The sequence below is a fragment of the Pygoscelis adeliae genome, unplaced genomic scaffold (genome assembly GCF_000699105.1).
Source record: "Pygoscelis adeliae isolate BGI_AS28 unplaced genomic scaffold, ASM69910v1 Scaffold98, whole genome shotgun sequence".
Classification (NCBI taxonomy): Eukaryota; Metazoa; Chordata; class Aves; order Sphenisciformes; family Spheniscidae; genus Pygoscelis; species Pygoscelis adeliae.
In genome coordinates this window covers 6274720-6293786 of record NW_008825547.1, presented here as the reverse complement: position 1 = coordinate 6293786, position 19067 = coordinate 6274720, and the positions used below count along the sequence as shown (strand labels likewise).

Below are 19067 nucleotides of genomic sequence, written 5' to 3'. Positions count from 1 at the left end.
GGTGAGCAATTGTACTGTGCATCACTTGCTTTGTGTATTATTATTATTATTATCATATTATTATTATAATTTGATTTCAATTATTAAACTATTTTTATCTCAACCCACGAGTTTTTCTCAGTTGTTGCTCTTCCAATTCTCTCCCCCATCCCACCGGGTGGGGGGGAGTGAGCGAGCGGCTGTGTGGTGCTTAGTTGCCGACTGAGGTTAAACCACGACATGCTTCCACCCCACAGCGTCTGCCAGACAGAGCCTTGGGTTACCCCGAACACTGCTCTCGCTTGGCTCCACGGAGCAGCCTTCACCTGCAATTTGTCAAGACCTGTCCCCTGCTTCCCAATACGATGTTAAAGATGGTAGTCCCTGCATCCTCTAATTCACTCCGGTTAACTGGTCCTGCCTGAGTTTAGAAAACAAAGCTAGCTGGGGGGGCTTCTGATTCCTGCTTAAGAGCTGGAAAAACTCCCATGAGAGACAGATCCCATCTATTAATCTATTAATTGGCAGCAGTAGCCTTCCCTGCTCTTTCCAATCCCTCCACCACTTCCAGAAACTCCTACTTTTGCTTTGCACATCTTCCTCAGTTTCCTAGCAAGCATTTCAAACTTGCTATCCTACCATTATTCCAGCAACTAATTTTCAGAAATGCCTAGACATCTTTGATCCCTGGTGTTCTGGCTGTGTTGCCCGTGTCAGCTTTTTGCACTGCGCTGTGTGCTAACCCCACTGCGGCACACAGTGTAGCATTACTCGTGCCCATATTCTCCCTTCTCTCCAGCCACAATTAGATCATCTCAAAATATCTGTACTGCTCAGAGGCTCTAGATCTAACGTGAGGGTTCATAGATTAATTTAGCACAACTAGTTTACCTTGGGATTTAAACAAGCTACTAATTTAACAGCCCTGAATCTTTCTGGCTGTCCCTGTGCTGTAGTCCTATGCTTCCCATAGGATCTGCGGGGATAAAGAGTATATAAAAAGAAAAAGAAGCATGAAATTCTTAGCCTTTCAGCCCTTCATTTCCCTGTGACTTTCAGACAGTTCTGACTTGCACGCTGGAGAGACTCAGAGGTATTTTTTTTATGAGAAACAGATGGAATGCGCAGGTTTTCACTGATCTCAGTGCAAGTGAAGTTCACCTCTCTGAAGAAATCCCCAGAGTCTAACGCACAGTGCCTGGTGTAGTCAGGACCTTCTACTCGAGCCTGTTCTCTCCTGCGCTTCCCTTCTCCTCAGCAGGTGGTGGAAAGACCTCTTCATTTTCCCTTATTATGTTTTTAAGGGTTGCAAATGATTTTGACCATTCTAGCCCTACTTTAACTTAAGCCACTGAAGTGGAGCCCTGAGATGCCCTTTAATCCTGAACTGAGAGCTGAGTGGGAGCAGAAGCTGCTTACACGATAGTGGGAAAATCTGTTCTCTGAGAAGGAATTCTCTACAGCCGCACGTGGCATTGCCTGAACACAATCCTCACCAGCACTGCAGTAATTCATAAATCTGAGCTGGGCCGAACAGCTTGCACCCCGCGCACATCTGAATTCCCACTTTCCCAGAGTGTTTCACAGTGCGTGTAAAAAACCCCTCCCTTGGAGGTGCTGGTGACTCTTGGATGGCCCCACGTGCCTTGGGTGGGCTGCATGTGCCTGGCTTTTTGCTGGTGTTCGTGGGTAGCTCGTATTTTCCTTGGTGTTGAAGAGCTGCAGCTGCACATCTGCAAGATACTCCGGGGAGAAATGGACCACAGTTTGATTTTTGTAAATAGCTTTTCAAAACCAAGATTTGTGAAAGAAAATGCTGTCAATGCTTTACTTAAATTCTATCTTATTTTTATAACTTAGTTCAATTTTAACAAAAAAAAAAAGTCCTGTATTCTCTTTAACATAAATTGGTGCAGTCCCACTGAAGTCTGTGGAAGTGCATCAAATATTCCGGCAGAAAATTTGGCCCATGAAGGGAAATAAAGCCTCAGTAATACTATGCTCTCAACATGAACATTCATTTTCCTTATTGCCTGTACCAAGAGATCATTTTCTCTACTCAGAACTTCAACTGCAATTTTTACTATCAAGAATTTTGCTTTTAAATAGAAAAATAAAAAGTGAACTATGATAATTTTCAATAACTATACTACTATAGCCTTAATTTTCAAGGAAAAACATTACCAAACTCAATTTCAGATAACATTCTATTATGTGCAAACCACTGTTGATATAATAACTTCTATTTTAGGTTGCTAGTAAAGAGAAGAACAAAGTGACCCATTTAAAAACTGGCTCACAGAAAAATATTAGCAAGCCATTTATCATTTCTATTTAATTTTGTTGATAAGAACCATTCGATAGAAGCATTTCTTTGTTACAAAACTAACAGCAGCATAGGACGTATTTGACCATAACACATATGCTTCGCAATGGTACTGAGTAATGGACTTTCTGTTTGTTGCCAATTGTTTAGAAAAGAAATAAAAAAAAGGAAAACACTCACCTTTGAATTCTTCAGTAGATGGAGCCTACATTTTTAGAAATCTCTGATTAACGGGCGAATCCCACTCACACAACTGGAGTGCTACAATGGCTGGATACAGTCTCTTTGGGAAGGACGGGACGGGATGGTGAGGAGGGACAGTTGCCCTGTATTTGAGAGAGAAGCGGGGATGCATGGAGCTCTGCCATGAGCCAGCTGAGAGCTTATGGGTCTGGACTGGCCGGCAGACCAACGTGACTGACGTTGGTGTGGGTGTCTGCTACAGACTGCCCGATCAGGTAGAATAAGCAGATCAGGCCTCCTTCAGACAACCGGAAGAAATTTCATGTTCACTGGCCCACATCCCCACACGAGCCTTTAATAACCTTGATATCTTTTGGAGGGGCAACACAGCAGGGCAAAAGCAATGCAGGAGGTTTCTGGAGTGCACTGATGACAATTTCCTGACAGAGGTGGTTGAGGAGATGAAGAGGGGAGATGCTCTGCAGGACCTGATTTTTACAAACAAAGAACTGGTTGGAAATGTGAAGATCAGGGGCAACCCTGGCCACCTTGACCATGGGATGGTGGAGCTCAGGATCCTGAGAGAAGGCAAAGAGCAGGTTAATAACCCTGGATATCAGGAAAGCAAACATTGGCCTGTTCAGGGACCTGCTTGGAAGAATCCCATGCGACACCATCTTGAAGAAGAGAGGAAGAGACCAGGAGAGCTGGCTGATTTTCAAGGATCACCTCCTCCACACTCAAGAGTGGTCCATCCCCACATGCCAGAGGTCAAGCAAAGGTGGCAGGAGGCCTGCATGGATGAACAAGAAGCTCTTGACAAAACTCAAAGAGAGAAAAAGAAACATTCAAGGGGTGGAAGTAGGGTTAGGTGTTATAGGAGAAATATAGAGACACTGCCCAAGGATGCATGGATCCAGTTAGGAAAAACAAAGCCTGCCTGGAGTTGAATCTGGTGAGTGATGTGAAGGGCAACAAAAGAGGTTTCTATGGGTACATCGGCAGCAAAAGGAGACTAGGGAAAATGTGTGCCCACTGCTGGGGAGTCAGGGGACCTGGTGACAGAGGACACAGAAAAGGCCAATGTACTCAATGCCCTTTTCTTATTGGTCTTTACAGGTAAGACTGAACTTCAGGAATCCCAGGCCCCTGAGACCCACAGGAACATCTGGAACAAGGAAGAATTACCATTGTTGGAGGAGGATCAGGTTAGGGAACACTTAAACAACTTGGACACACACAAGTCCATGGGACCTGATGGGATGCAAGTGCAAGTGCTGAGAGAGCTGGCCAATGTCACTGCAAGGCCACTCTCGATAATCTTTGAAAGGTCACGGCAATCAGGGAAGTTTCCTGAGGACTGGAAGAAAGTCCTCCTTTCTTCCAGAAGGGACTACAGGCCAGTCAGTCTCACCTCAGTCCTTGGGGAGGAGATGGAGCAAATAATCCTGGATGCCATTTGTAAATACATGAAGTACAAGAGGTGACTAGGAGTAGTCAGCATGGGTCTAGGAAGGGGAAATCATTCTTGACCAACCTGGTAGCCTTCTATGACAAAATGACTAGTCTGGTGCATGAGGGGAGAGCAGTGGATGTTGTTTATCTTGAGTTAAACAAGGTTTTTGACACTGTCTGCCATAATGTCTTCACTGGCAAACTGATGAAGTACAGACTAGGTAAGAGGACAGCGAGCTGGACTGAAAATTGGCTGAACTGCTGGGCTGAAAGGATTGTGATCAGCCACACAAAGTCAATGTGGAGGCCAATCACCAGAGTTGTACACTGGGGGTGGATACTGGGACCAACACTGTTTAATATCTTCTTAAGTTACCTAGATGGTGGGACGGAGTGCACCCTTAGTAGGTTTGCAGATGATACAAAACTGGGAGGAGGGGCTGCTTCACCAGACGTTTGTGCTGCCATCCAGAGGGACCTCGACAGGCTGGAGAAATGGGCTGACAGGAACCTTATGAGGTTCAACAAAGGGAAATGCCAAGTCCTGCCCCTGGAGAGGAACAACCGCAGATACCCGGTGGTGGGGTCAACCAGCTGGAGAGCATCTTTAACAAAAAGGACCCAAGGGTCCTGGTGGACACCAGGTTGAAAATGAGCCAGAAATGCACCCATGCAATGAAGAAGGCCAACAGCCTCCTGGACTGCATTAGGAGGAGTGTTGACAGCAGGTTGAGGGAGATGATCCTGTCCCTCTACTCAGCGCTAGTGAGGCCACACCTGGAGTGCTGTGTCCAGTTCTGGGCTCCCCAGTACAAGAGAGACATAGACATACTGGAGAGATTTCAGCATAGGGACATGAAGATGATTAAGAGACTAGAGCATCCCTCCTATGAGGAAAGGCTGAGAGCTGGGACTGTTCAACCAGAAGAGAAGGCTCAGGAGGATCTCATCAATGTGAATAAATACCAGATGGAGGAGAGCAGAGAGGATGGAACCAGGCTCTTTTCAGTGGTGCCCTGTGACAGGACAAGAGGCAATAGGGCAACTGAAATACAGGAAATTCCACTTAAGCATTAATAAAAAGCCTTTTTTACTCTGGAGGTGGTTAAACACTGGCATGGGTTGCCCAGAGAGGTGGTGGAGTCTCTATGCTTGGAGATAACTCAAAACCCAATGGGACATGGCTTTGAGCAGTCTTGAGCAAGGTCAGCTAAAGACCTTGCTTTGAGCAGGGCGTTTGGACTAGATGATCTCTAGAGGTGCTTTCCAACCTCAGCCATTCTGTCAAATCATTGCTTATATAATTTAAAAAATTATATAATTAAAAGCTTCCTTCTCTGTAGGAAGCCCCATGTTAGAGGCATGGATACAATCATGCTTTGCTCCTGTTAATAAGTCCTATTAGAAAGAATTCCTGTAAAAACCTGTGGGGTGTAGGTGCACACAGGATCCTGACATCCAAACAGAGAGACAGCAGGGACCATTTCGCACCTGATTCTGGGGAAGATGGTGGATGCTTTGCCGCTCCTCACCAGCTGCAGTCCTTAGGGCCTGGGCTGTCCCACCCCCAGGTAAGGAGCACAGTGAGCATCATGACCTTGGTCTGTTCAGCGTGCTGGAGAGGAGGAGCGAGCTGCTGGTGGGGGACAGCTGGCTGTGCTGGCACTGTGGCAGCTGGGGAGCCTTTCTCTCAAGGAGAACCCGCAGCTGATTTTTCCAGCCTATTTTCTAGACCTTTTGTGCTGATCCCATAAAGCACAAAGGGAATAGAGCAGGGCTGGGAATATGTGTGAAAAAATATCTCCCCCAGACTTTTAGGTACTGAACAGAAGGAATATGTAACAGCATGACTTTTGCACCAATTCCACAGAGATAAAACCACTTCTGAAAGCAGTTTTTGGTTGTTCGGGAAAACTAATTTTCTTTCCAGGTTTGAATTAGACAAGGTAATTTTATTTTTTCTTCAGCTTCCTATTATTGTTATTATTATTATCATCAATGAATTATTTTGAACATCAAGCATATGGAGAAAACTATACTTTTTTTTTGCATCATCCTTTTAATAGTAAGTTTGGGCCTGCATTTTTAATAGATGAGGAATCACCACTTACTCTGTTTACGATTAATGCATTCATGAGTCTTATTTTCAGTGGCTATGAGGGAAAGACAACATTCTAAAGCAAATCAAGGTAGTTGATATCTTCTCTAATGCATTTTTAATGTATGAGACATGGTAAGGACCAGAAAAGCGTTCTGTGCTCTGCAATACAATTTGACAACAAAAAAATTAAAAAACAAAGAAAGATAAAAAGAAGCTAACAGAAGATATGGAAGCGGGAAATATTCAGCCATGCTATTAGTCTCCAGTTAGATAATTTTATTGGGATTTCCAGCATATGATGAATGAACATGATAACTGGTGGGGGGATGAGGATGTTGTGATATTAATAAGAATGTAATTCCATATGAAATTGTCCTGTGATTTATAGCTAATAATATTACTAAAATGAGGATAATGAAGGCAATCAATCCTATATAATCTTTTTTTGTAAATCTGATTCTCAAAGCATTTCTGATAGAAGAAGGACAGATTTGTCTTCCTCTCCCAGCAATCCCTGCTGACATGAGAAGTCCCACTGAAATCAATTGACAAGCAGTCTGGGGAGTAAATAAAACTCTGTGGACGCACTTCTGTTCTTCCTTGCTTTTGTGGTTCCTCTCTCATGACAATGTCCTTAGAGCCACATTTTCTTTGAGTAAGAAAACTGCTACAGTGCATCTGGAGCGCAGTTAGAGTTCTTACTGGTATACTAATAAACTCTAGCTGCTATGAAAGTTACCTTTGGACTTGCTGACTTGGGTACTGATCACAAAGGCTTTTGTGGTGCTATACCAGCCTTCCCAGACCTTTGGGTATTTATGCAATTAGCTGGTCTGCACTGCACCCCACACTGCTTGGTTTCACCGGTATTAGTGCTGGAGTAAACTAAAGTAAGGCAAGCTTCATTGTATTTACCCATGCTGTAGGAACACCACAGACTGCAGTGTATCTCCACTTCTTACTGTCACCTTTCCCCACTCCAGCCTGCCTTCATCTAAGTAACCGAAATCCATCTTCAGAGAGATTTGGCAGATCCCCGAAAACTTACAGCGACGGTCACTTTTCCTCCTCTTTGTTCTCCTTGCCTGTTTCCAGTATAGTTTCATTCACATTTTCCTGGGAAGGGAGAACGTGATTTAGAATATGTATCTTTATATCATTTGGAAGAACACCTATTTCTTCAGAGAAATGTCATGGGATATATTTAAGAACACAGACATTTAAGAAATACTGGAAGTACTTTTACTTTGCTTCGCTTCAAGTACAGAACTCAATTCTCCTTACGAGGGAATGTCTACAATGAAATTACTAATCCTGTGAATAAATTTGTGGATACTAATGTGTGACCACCATTCTTGGCAGAATGAAGAGAAGCTCCCACACATATTTATCTCCTCAAGCCCAACACCTTCCTCTCTAGGATTCTGGAAACAGGCAGTCTAGCAGAGGTTGCTGACTCCGTCACCATGCTCATTTAAGTCAATGGCAATAATCTTTTTGATGTCAGTGAGGCAGGATAAGATCTTGTGTAAACAGCCAGCGCTCACATCTTTCCTTATCTCAAGAACCTTGCTGATATCTGATTTAACACCTTATATGTCCGCCTCACCCAAATACATGAGTAGGCACAGATAGGTGACAGCAAGGAGGTACGATGGTGAAGAAAAGGATGTGAATGTAAAGTTGGATTAAAGGTATGGCATTATGGACAAGATCATACCACCTATTTTTCTGTGCAAGGCTTTTTTCTGGATCTCAGTTCCAAGCAGCTGCTGAGGCTAGCGGCATGAAGCACAGGAGATAGATTATTGGCAAAAATGTATTTGAAATATCAGAAGCTCGGAATAGCTGAAGTCTCATCTGAGCTTGGTGAGAACAGTCTGAGATATGACATGGTTTGGAGGAACATCAACGACACAGCAAGCAAGGGAATGGCTACTGGTTTCAAAAGATAAATAGTTGACTATGTTTTGTCAGAAAACAAAAGATTTTAGTTAGAGTCGTGACTGGTTATTTGTGTTTGAGGTTACTTATGAAAATCACTTACCACAGAGCAGATTAGATCCTAGCACTGTTGTGCTGTCATCACTGTAAATTCATTAATGCTTCACTGAACTGTTCTAATGCCATTAGACTGCCCCGTGTCTCATGTGTTGTGTCTATGAATGCTCTCTTTGTCTCCCTGCTTAGCATGGAAGGTGAAAGGCACTGGAATTGAACTGATTTTTCAAGCCAAGAATCTTTGCAACCATAAATAAAATAAGTCCCTTCAGCTTAACATTCATTGCCTCCTTTCTCATTTAGAAACAGATGTCAGCACAAGGAGAAAGCAGGTGCAGAGTGCCTCTTTCAGCTGCTTTTGGAGAAAAGCAGGAAGTGAATAAGTCTCAGGGAGATGTGTTGTACGTATCTTTAGAAAGGCACTTATAACTTCTAGATACACTTCTGCTAATGAGGGTGTGAGACGCCAGCTCTTTGGAAGTTACAGCATGCACTGTTGCTCTCTAATCAACTCCGATGGATGCAGATTGTATGGGAATATAATTTAAACACGAGGATGTAAGGAACGTTTTATTAAATTACCAGAGAAAGTACGTATGAAAAAAGGCCTAATACTAGAAAAAAAGTCTGCTTTAATTGAATGCTATTAGAGCCACAAAATTTCTTATAAGCTAGAAACCCCCAAACAGGTACTTTCCATACATTGCAGCACTGTCTGAATCTGCATATAAATACCCTGAAGTAGTAGTTGTAAAATGTTATCATTCATGACAGTTTCTTAACTCCTGAACCTGATGAAGGCCACAATCTTATTGTTGCCACGCATATTATTGCTGTTAAAGTGAACAGCAATGTAATCTGAGAGCATGTTATGTTTGGGTGTGTGGTGAGAATCTGAATACTGACATTTTCCCCCTGGGCAATCCAACTCTCACACAAAACATCATTGTCATTTTTCAATGAGGACAAGATCAGACCCAATACGATCCATAGACTCTACAAGATGCCAGACCAAGGTGAGTAGAAAGGAATAAACAGTGCCATAGCCTCTCTTCCCTCTCTTTCCACATCTATCAAGCAGAGCTGGTTTGATGTGGGTAGAAACATGCTATTCTTTGTAAAGAGCTGGCACAATTTGCCCTCATTAGCAGAGCATGCCCACTTTTATTTGCCACTCTTGCAGTACCTCATTTTAAACACCACGCCACAGGGATTTTGTAGAGTCTCTGGGATTTTAACTATGAAAGAAGTTTTTCTTGTAAACTCCTGCAGCTTCCTGGGCTGATGCGCTGCATTGCCTGGCACGGATTTCACTTTCCCCGTGACACTGGAAAAGCACTAGCCCTCCTGTCACAGAACAACTTGCTTCAATGCCCTATGCTAGCAAAGAAGCTCTGTGATAAACAAGCTTTTAATTTTGTATTTCCACACTTGTAGTTTGTAATTTGCAACTTGACAAAGCTGTGTGTCAATGACTGTGCCAAAAGCTCAGCCCCGAACAGAGACGCTAAAAGAAGTGTGAGGGTAAGGGAGAAAGTGCTCACGGGAAGCTCACAGAAGAATTGTACTTTTCGAAGCTTTGTAGATGCTTTGATTTAGTGCCATCTGTCTTATTGCTGCAGGCCTTCTACTTATTGCTAATGTAGACAGTCCAGGAAAAGTCCCAAGAAACTATAAATGATGCCTTTCAACCTGAAAAGTATCTTCTGCCTCTCTGAATTCCAAGGAGGGATCTGCCAAAGCCAAAAACACGCAGGGACTCACGAGGAGCCTGCCCTTTCATATGATAAAGTCTCTCTGGAACGAACTATTGTTTAATCAAAGTATATAGGTAGCCAAATCTTATGGAGCGTCAGATTTGCAGCAAAAAGCCCTGCTGGCTCCTTCAATATAACGCCAGCCCAAGCATGTCAAGTAGAGCTGCTGGAGATGGGCCATCTTCTGCGTGAAGGGAATACCCGGCGCTCGAATGTATGTTAACATACCCAAGACAGAGCGTTTCAGTGCCAAGATAAGAATTTAAGTGCTAAGCAGGAATAATAATAATAGAATTTAGGAAAATTTCAGTTCACTGTGAGAAATACTTACCACAGCTGGGACCCAAAAATAAGCTATTTCAGAGAAAGTGTTTACACACAGTTGAGGAGTTTGGGAAGCAGCACGGGAACATAAAGAGCAGAGGACCTTTTGTGCTTACCTGACAGTCGCCTTGTTCCCTGAAACCTTCACAATAATCCTTAAGTACCGCACTGTCTCCTGGTGCTCTTCCTCTGCCCCTTTTCCAGATGAAGAGAGGCTGAGCTTATCTGCTTTGCTGATGCAGATACAACAAAGCACACTGTGCTATGAACTAACTCCCTTCCTGTGGAACAAACATTAGGAAGCAGCTGAAGAGATATTTAAGACTCCCATGTTTCAGTGTAAACCAGAAAATGCCTATTTTCAGATTCTTAAACGGGAGAGTGGACACTGTGAAATACAAAATCTTATAGGAAAAAATAGAAAAAGCTTATATCAAGCTCTTCTTTTTAGTGAAGAGGTCTTCTCTAATGCCTTTTTTTTCCCCTTTTTTATACAAAACTGCTGTATATGGATGTATTGCAGGACATAATTGATAAATATTAGAGCCACTGGATAACTTACTGTATGGAAATCTGGGGCGTTTTGGGCAATGATTTTATATTCAGTGTGTGAAAGGATTTTTATTTTTAATGGCAGCTGTTTGAAGTTGTTCAGTGGCTTGGAAAGTTAGTGGTCCCTTTGCACTTCTGAATAGGAACATTTCTGTGTCCATGTAAGATGTCAGTTTTTTGAGGGTCGGGATACAAAGATAAATCCCTTTACTAATTCTTTTTATAACACATCTAATCTAAGGCAGGTATTATTACATTATTTTTGCTTATATTATCACCCTGGAAGAATACTAATTCAAGAAATCAGTGTTCAGTGTTCCTACCCCAAACATTTCAATTAGAACAAAATCAGTTGCTTCTTCCTAGTTATCTACATTGAAACATGATTAATGAACAGTAAAATCTAAATCTGAATGGAAACATCTCCTGTTCCTAGGCTCCAGTTGAACCGTTTTGAATTGCAAAACTGAGGATGTGAGCTAAGAGTCTTTCTAGCAGCGTTGCAGTGTTATCTCACACTGTCCTCTATCATTTGCTGCCTGGTCTCCCTTTAAATACTTGCGCCTTCATAATTATTATCTGCAGTTGACCACTGGACTTTGAAACTGCAAACTGCTTTCCATATCTTTTGCTGCCTGCTGTATATACTTTGAAATCATATGGTTTGTTTTCTATCGCTAAGATTACAAGTGACGTGACTTGAGAGGAAAAAGGTAGCCAAAATTGAATGAAAATAGGGAGCTCTTTAATTGCTATAAAATGTGACAAATATTGTCACAACTCTGCCACTGAAAAAAAAAGAGCAGCTGTACTTAGAACCTGGTGCTGATTCAGTGGTGAATAAAAAACATAATTAGAAATAAAAACTGTAATAAGTGGAAAAAGGAGTAAACAAATATTGATATGAAGTAGAAATTGTGGACTATAAAAATATTGATGAACACTTCAGGGAAAAATCCATAGCTAGGGCTCACACAAATAAGCAACCATATTCTAACTACATTAGTAAGAAAAGAAACCCAAAGTCAATTATTGGCTGAGACTATGCAGTTGTTAATGATGATAAAGAAATAAAATATTCATAAATATTTTGGGGGTTCGATGTCTGGAGAGAAGAAGTCTGATCTGCTTACATTATGTGTGGGTAAAGAATTTTGCAGTTTATTAATAGCTAAGTGGTATTATACAATATCATAAAACTTAGATTTTTAAAATCTGATTTAAATCTATGTACTCAGACCCTGGAGTTCTACAAGAATTGGCTGAACAGATCTTCAGCCTTTTCTGTCAATTTTTAACAAATCCGGGAAAATGTTACAAGACTTGAAGAATTTTAACATTATGTAAATATTAAAGAAAAAAGAGAGAAATGAGACAATCTAGGTAATTACTGTCTGGTTAGCTTGACAACAGTTCCGTGAAAAATACGAAAAACATTGGTATGGGATTACAGTCATAAAAGCTTGATGGAGAGGAATATAATTAATGCTAGTGACAATAGTTTTACAGAAAGTAGTATGTCTTGTCAAACAAACATATATAATGAGATTATACATTTTTATGAGGCATATGATTTACTAGTGCACAAGATTCTGATTAAAAATGAACACTAGGACTCATTCAAATGAACGGCATTTTAGGTCAACTAAATGTAAAATGATAATGCAGGCTGTGTCCACATTCTGTAGACTGGCTCCTGGATACCCTGACTCAGAAAGAGGATTTAATGTTTATACTAAACAGCAGCAGAACAAGACCTCCAATGTCTGATTCAGCAGCAAAAAAAAAAAAGACTAATGTGAATGGTCCATTTTTTTCACATAAAAAGAAATGAATGAGAACACAGAGAAGAAAACAAGAGCTACACAGGAGAGTTCTGGTGTCTGTATTTTTAATGTGGAAAATGGGAAAATGCGCAGAAAAAAGCTAAAACCAAGATATCCTGGTCTTAACGCTCTAGTAAGTGTTAATGAGCTCCTCTTCTTTAGACCACACAGAGGTGACCAGACTAAAGTGGGTAAGCACATTGGAGAGAAAACGCAAAGCAATAAAAGCTCTTCAGTCAAGGCAAACGAGCATAACGTGAACCAGTGGCTGGAAGTTAGAACCAGATAAATTCAAATTAGAATTGGGTACCCATTAGTTAAGGGGATTAACCACTGGAACAAACTGTCAAATTAATTAATTCTTCATTTCTTGATGTCTTCAGGTCATGCATTTCTGGAAAATATGCTGTAGCAAAACACAAGTTATTATTTATTGATAGCCAAATAATTAACTTAATACATGAGTAACTGTGTGAAATGTAATAGCTTGTGATATAGGAAGCCAGATCGCACTCTGAATGTATAATTTCATAGCTTTACCGGAACTGGGTGCATGAGTGCTTTGTCATCTATGGATGTTTACACATTGATAAGCAAAACTTAGTAGAATGAATGAAGAACTGACTCTTCTTTTGCCATCATTTTACAGAATCAAATATGTTGTTATCCCCCTGCCACTTGACCGTGATCAGTGCTTCCCCTTTCTCACGAGCTTCCCAGATGAAAAGCCAACACCTTTAAGCCAACACCTGCTTGTGCTCTTCTAGTGAAAAACTGCTCAGGCTCATTGTTTAGCTAATTCTCTCCTTTTATTTTAAACAGTACAAGATATTACATCTTTCCCTGATTCAGTGCTTCTTTTTTAAACATTTAATTTGCAGGTAGTGGGTTTAACATCTATCAGTTTCACTGACAAAAAGCCACTTCATTTCAAAAGGTATTAGATGAAACTCATAATCCTTCAGGAATCTCATTAAATGTTAAAGATCTGAAATTATTACAGTTAGGTAAATAAATATTTATCATCTCCTTATTGCAGATTTTTCCTCTGAGCACTTCCTTGAGTTTGGGTCTGGGTGTATCTTTGGTTCTGCTTCCTTCCTAAAGAAATAAAGAACTATTTACATAGGAGTTTTGCCATGTCAGGGCCCTTGATTATCATTTGCATTCTGTGTTTCAGAGAGATCCTATTTCATCCTTTATCTGTCTTTTCCTTTTAGCCTACTGGGGAAAAAAAAATTAACTCACTTCCTTTCTACTCTTCTATTGTCTGCAGGACTTCACTTTACTTTTGTACTTATTTTACTTCATCAGCAATTCCTGTTGTCTTCGCCACTTTTTATAATTCTTTACAGATTTTTTTCCAGGACTAGATCCTGTTAGGAAAAAGAAAAGCTTCAGGAGACTACACTAGATAATTCTCTAATTTTTTTAATGTGCCCTTAATTACACTGTATTTTTTATTATTTCTTTACTTCCCTTTTGACTGTGGTATTTTTAGTCCTTAGAAATGGCTTCCTATTCCTTGGGTTTTCTTTGAAGAACTTGAAACTATCTCGTCGTAGTTTTAGTGTCCTCTAGATGTATGTGTGAATTCTCATGGGCAGCCATAATAGTCCCGCTTTACACATTTGAACACGGGGAGAATATATGCCAATTATGGCCATTGGTTCAGAAATATTAGCCTGTTCCCATTTTCCCTTCATCTCTTGTGCACTCTTACAGATGCAATTTTGCACGTAAGAGTTTTATACCTGTCCTGTAGAAAAAAATGTTTGTCAATGTTTTGATCTTTTAATTCCCCCCCCCAAAACGTGTAAAGTCCAATGTGTGAACTGTGTGCAGGACCAGCCTGCTTTCCTATTAGCTGGTAAAGCCAAGAAGCACAAGTTTACACTTCCAGACCATAAAACACACAAGGCCACTGAAACCACACTTTGGTGTGGATAGAAGGGGAGATCGGGATCCAGCTGACGTATTTTGCAATGTTTGCAGGATGGCATTTGCCAATGTAAACTGACTTGCAAACATACGGAGTCATTCACTGTAAATGGTTTCTCTTTGCTATAAATGGTCCCTTTATTGAAAATGGTCTCTCTTTACCTTTTCATCTTGGGCTATTTATACTACCCAACCATCCTTTTCCTTTTTGTACCACATTACTTCAGTTGCAGAAAAAAATGATAGGCAAATAATATTATTCCAGGAATATTGGAATGTTATTCCTTGTAATGAACTAGCTCCTTTTAAAATGCGCAGAGAGATTTTCAATTTTGTTATATATAAACTTGTACTTCAATGGTCAAATGCAGAAACTTTCTGTTTACACTTCTAAGTTTGGAAAAGAATCAAACTTATTTGAGAGAGTAACCTGGCAAGAAATAAAGATAGAAACAAGACCACATGAGAGATGATTGCTGGCCAACTTCGTAGTCCAACACAGGAAGCAAAATAGGAAGGCCTGTTCACTGAAAAAGCTAGATGCTCCTGATCCCTTCAGTTGGCTGCGGTGCCATGTGGACATTGCCTTTTCTTTCAGGACACCTTGGCAAGAACTGAGATCTGGCTTAGAGAAGCATAAATGTACTCTAAATTGCCCCAAATGGAATGCTCTTAATATCCCACAGAACATTTCTTTCCTTATCATAATATTAAGTCCTGCATGCCCTCAACTGCTCTTTGCTGGCAGCAAGGTAATAAAGAAAAAAGTGAGTAATAAAAGAAATATGATCCTCTCGGTCTGAATTTCTGATCCCTCAAATCAGAGAAATAACCATCAGCTCTGTGGCCTGCACAGAGTCATGCAGGTAGGACTGTATAGTTAAAAATAACTTGTATGTAATTCTGCTTTTATTTTTCCTACAGATTTCTTAGTAACCCGTACAGTTCTCTTAATTGGACTCTACCCTTTGGTGGGCTGAAAGCTGTAAGTACAGTTGTTGAAACTTAACCTCTTAAAAAATGTTGCTAGTCATTAATGACAATTTATGCATACAAATTTCACAGTGTTTGGATGCTGAATTTTGTTTCAGGCTTGGTTTTCCCAATATATACATTTTAAGGTGTATAGAAAAGGTATACTGTATTCGGAAAAAATCGGTAATTCTATAACAAATAATAATAACCATATCTAGATTTAGGAAGTACAAGAACAGTTGTTTGCAATCTCACTAGGATTAAGTATTATACCAAACGTATTTCAAAATGCCATATCTCATTTGACAAAAGGGAACGTCAGAGACTCTGCTGCTTCTGAACTACTGTCGTCTGAGTTCAAAGAGGAACTGTTAAGCCCTGGATCTGTGCCTGAGCTTTTTTTTCCTGGTGTCATCAAAGGGTGTGATCATTAATCCCAGTTAAACAAGAAGTCAGCATGTTCCGCAGAATCAAAGGCTGAACCGGGATTTAGAAGAGAGGTGCCTTGCTCCTGTTCCTGCTGGTAAGGTGCCATGTCACTAACAAAGATCACGTTGGCTGGGCTTCTCCTACTTTTTGCCCATCAATTTGATACTAGCTTGAGGGACATAACTATGCCTCCCTACAGATTTTTCAATATGCTGAGCCAATGTAGCAAACACCACAAGCAATACATTTTTACAGAATAAAGAATGTATTTATGTGTATTATAGTTATATATTTAACAACTTTTTATAGTAAAGTCAACTATTGGAAGCTTCTGCACAAACTTAAACTTTAGATGTCTAGGAATAATAAAGTTTCTGAAGATTGATATAAGGTCAGTTTAAGAGAGAGATGGAACACAGATGGCTGGCATAAACCATGTGATCCCCGCAAAAAGCACGCTTTAATTAAAGAGGAAAGAACTGTAAAGTGGTAGTGGATGCCTTGGGACAAGTATATCAGGTAACATAATGCTACAACAGTGAGTGTTTCTAGATGATTGCACAGTACATCAATATGTGGCAAAGGGCAGTGCATAGGACATCATCAGTATACTATACATAGGAACAAAAATGGACTGACAGAGTGCAACACTTTCAAGAGTGCCTACATCATTAAAGGAGACAAAATCCCACTGACCTTGAACAAGGCTTAGATCATGCTACTACCTTCATCTGATTGTCTCAATTCTTTTACTTGAAGCTGGGTCCATAAATGAACGAGTCGGTTTGTGCGGAGATTGGTCAGGTCAATATCTGCATTTGTGGTTGTAGTTAGATGTGAGAGCTCTGTCCCGTGCTCCATTTCATTGTAGAGCCATACCCTTGAACTCCTTTGTTACTTACACACTTTACCATCAAATAAGTTGTAGGAGTCTTCAGCAGAATCTAAACTACTGATTAGATCATGCTATGCCTGACAACAACTACCAAAGAAATAGGATACTTGCATAGAAAACAACGAAGCAGACATATAGGAATAAAGAAGTGCCAACTATTCAGTAAGGCTTTACTTGCTATGCGTAATTTTGCAGAGAGATATGGAAAGAATGGAAATGTTAAAAGGAAGGGCAACAAATATAAGTAGCTTAGTTCTTAAGTTCAGTTATGAATGGAAGCCGTGAAAGCTATGGGAAGCCATGAAAAGTATTTGTTACTCTCCGGAACTCACAGGTCTGATAATGTTGCCTCTCATAAGTGTGAAATTCTAGAACAGACGTCCCACAGGAAAGCTACCGCAGGAAAGGTTTTAATAGAGGGCATGAATGAAGTACTGTGTCTCAAGGAGCAAGGGAACGAACCCAGCCTCCTAGGACTGTTTTTTTCAAAATGTGCGACTCTGCTTGAAGAGGAAAATGAATTTCCAGTCAAACGGACCAGATTCAGTGATGATTTAGGGGAATGTTTGTTTTTTCCCCATGTGGCTGAGCAATGATTCAAAGGAACTGACATTAATAGAAACAACTAGCGTGTATTTAAGAACTGATTAGGGGATAAAACTTAAAAACCAATAAAGCCAGTTAGGTATTGGAGACAAGTATGCATATACAACATGATATCTCATGTGACTAAAATTCACATTAAAAAATCCCAGTGTTTTGTTTTTACTGATGTCAGGTACTCACTATATGAGGAAAAAGGTCTAGTTGCTTTTTTGCCTCAATAAGCTGCACCATGGTTGTAGTTTGCTTGGGTAGTATATATTCGTTTCAGCTATCAATAGTGAAGATAGTAACTAATGATCCCACAGAAGGAAATTTGTGTTTCTGTTCTGATCTTCAAAAAACCCCAACCCAGTACATTCTACTTCTTTTGTCCTATTTTCTTTTCACCTTGCACGCAGCTCATGAACCAGTGCTCTCTTGCTTCACTAATGAAGCTCCAGCTCAGTCCTTTTTCTCCTTCCATCTCAGTTTCACACTGATGATAATTTCTGCTCCCATGTCAGCCCTGCACAGGAATCACAAGTACTGCTGCTGAGTTGGGGAACACTGAAGCACAATGAGGTCCACACGTAGATCAAAGCTTGTGGATCAACAGCACAGGATCAGGATATTATCTTCTTGGGATACCAGAATGTGGGGAGGTCTGGCCACTGTCTTTAAGTGGCCAAGGACGGTAAGCAAAGGGCACTTCCACTTACCATTGTAGCAACGCTATTTGACTGCCTCTGCTGCCTTTTCTGGTTGCTGTCAGGGATTGCAGACTGTCAGTTCTGGGTTCCCATTCCCCTTGCTGTCACTGATGAAAGTGTTTGGGTCACTGCCTAGGGAGATCCCTATTACAGAGGTCCCTTCTGTCCTTTTTTCCCTTGACAGAATTAATGTTCTCTAGGTCCATACATGGCTGTTGGCAAAGGAGAAGGAAGAGTCCTTTCATATCCTTGAACTGGGGCATCCTCTTGTTGGGGAGAGACTTTCCTCAAACCCTACATCCTGTATAATCTGCAGGAGCTGTTGAAACCACACTCCTGGATGTGGCCTAAATGAAGGGGTCACTGTGATGACTGTGGAGGATTCAACCGTCCTTCAGAACAGAAGGGACAGAGCTGGGCTCCCTTGCTTTTTCAGTGGCTCCCTTATCCTCACTGAGGGCCTCCATCCTTCCATAGGAGGGGCACAGTGCTGTGGGGTGAGGAGAAACCACAGAATCACAGAATGATTGGAAGGGACCCCTGGACATCACCTTGTCCAAACCCCCTGCTCAAGCAGGGCCACCCAGATCAGGTTCCCCAGGACCATGTCCAGACAGCTTTTGAATATCTCCAAGGATGGAGTCTCCAAAACCTCTCTGGGCAACCTGTGCCAGTGCTTGGTCACCCTCATAGTGAAAAAGTGTTTCCTGATGTTCAGAGTGAACCTCCTGTGTTTCAGGTTGTGCCCATTGCCTCTGGTCCTGTCACTGGGCACCACTGAAAAGAGCCTGGCTCCATCCTCTTTGCACCTTCCCTTCAGGTATTTGTACACATTGATGAGGTCCCCCTGAGCCTGCTCTTCTTCCAGCTGAACGGTCCCAGCTCTCTCAGCCTTTCCTTATGTGAGAGATGCTTCAGTCCCTTAATCATCTTCATGTCCCTATGCTGGACTTTCTCCAGTAGCTCTACATCTCTCTTGTATTGGGGAGGCCAGAACTGGACCCAGCACTCCAGGTGTGGCCCCACCA

General features: G+C 41.2%; 1 protein-coding gene across 1 annotated transcript in view; it reads left to right on the top strand.

The window, feature by feature from the left end:
- Nucleotides 1-3249: 3249 nt before the first annotated feature.
- Nucleotides 3250-19067, top strand: part of CA8 (carbonic anhydrase VIII) — a 65642-nt gene continuing 49824 nt past the window's right edge. Inside the window, exons 1-2 of the mRNA XM_009332109.1 lie at nucleotides 3250-3349; nucleotides 3608-3949. Coding sequence (XP_009330384.1) covers nucleotides 3250-3349; nucleotides 3608-3949 — 442 coding nt within the window. The remainder of the gene's footprint in view (nucleotides 3350-3607; nucleotides 3950-19067) is intronic.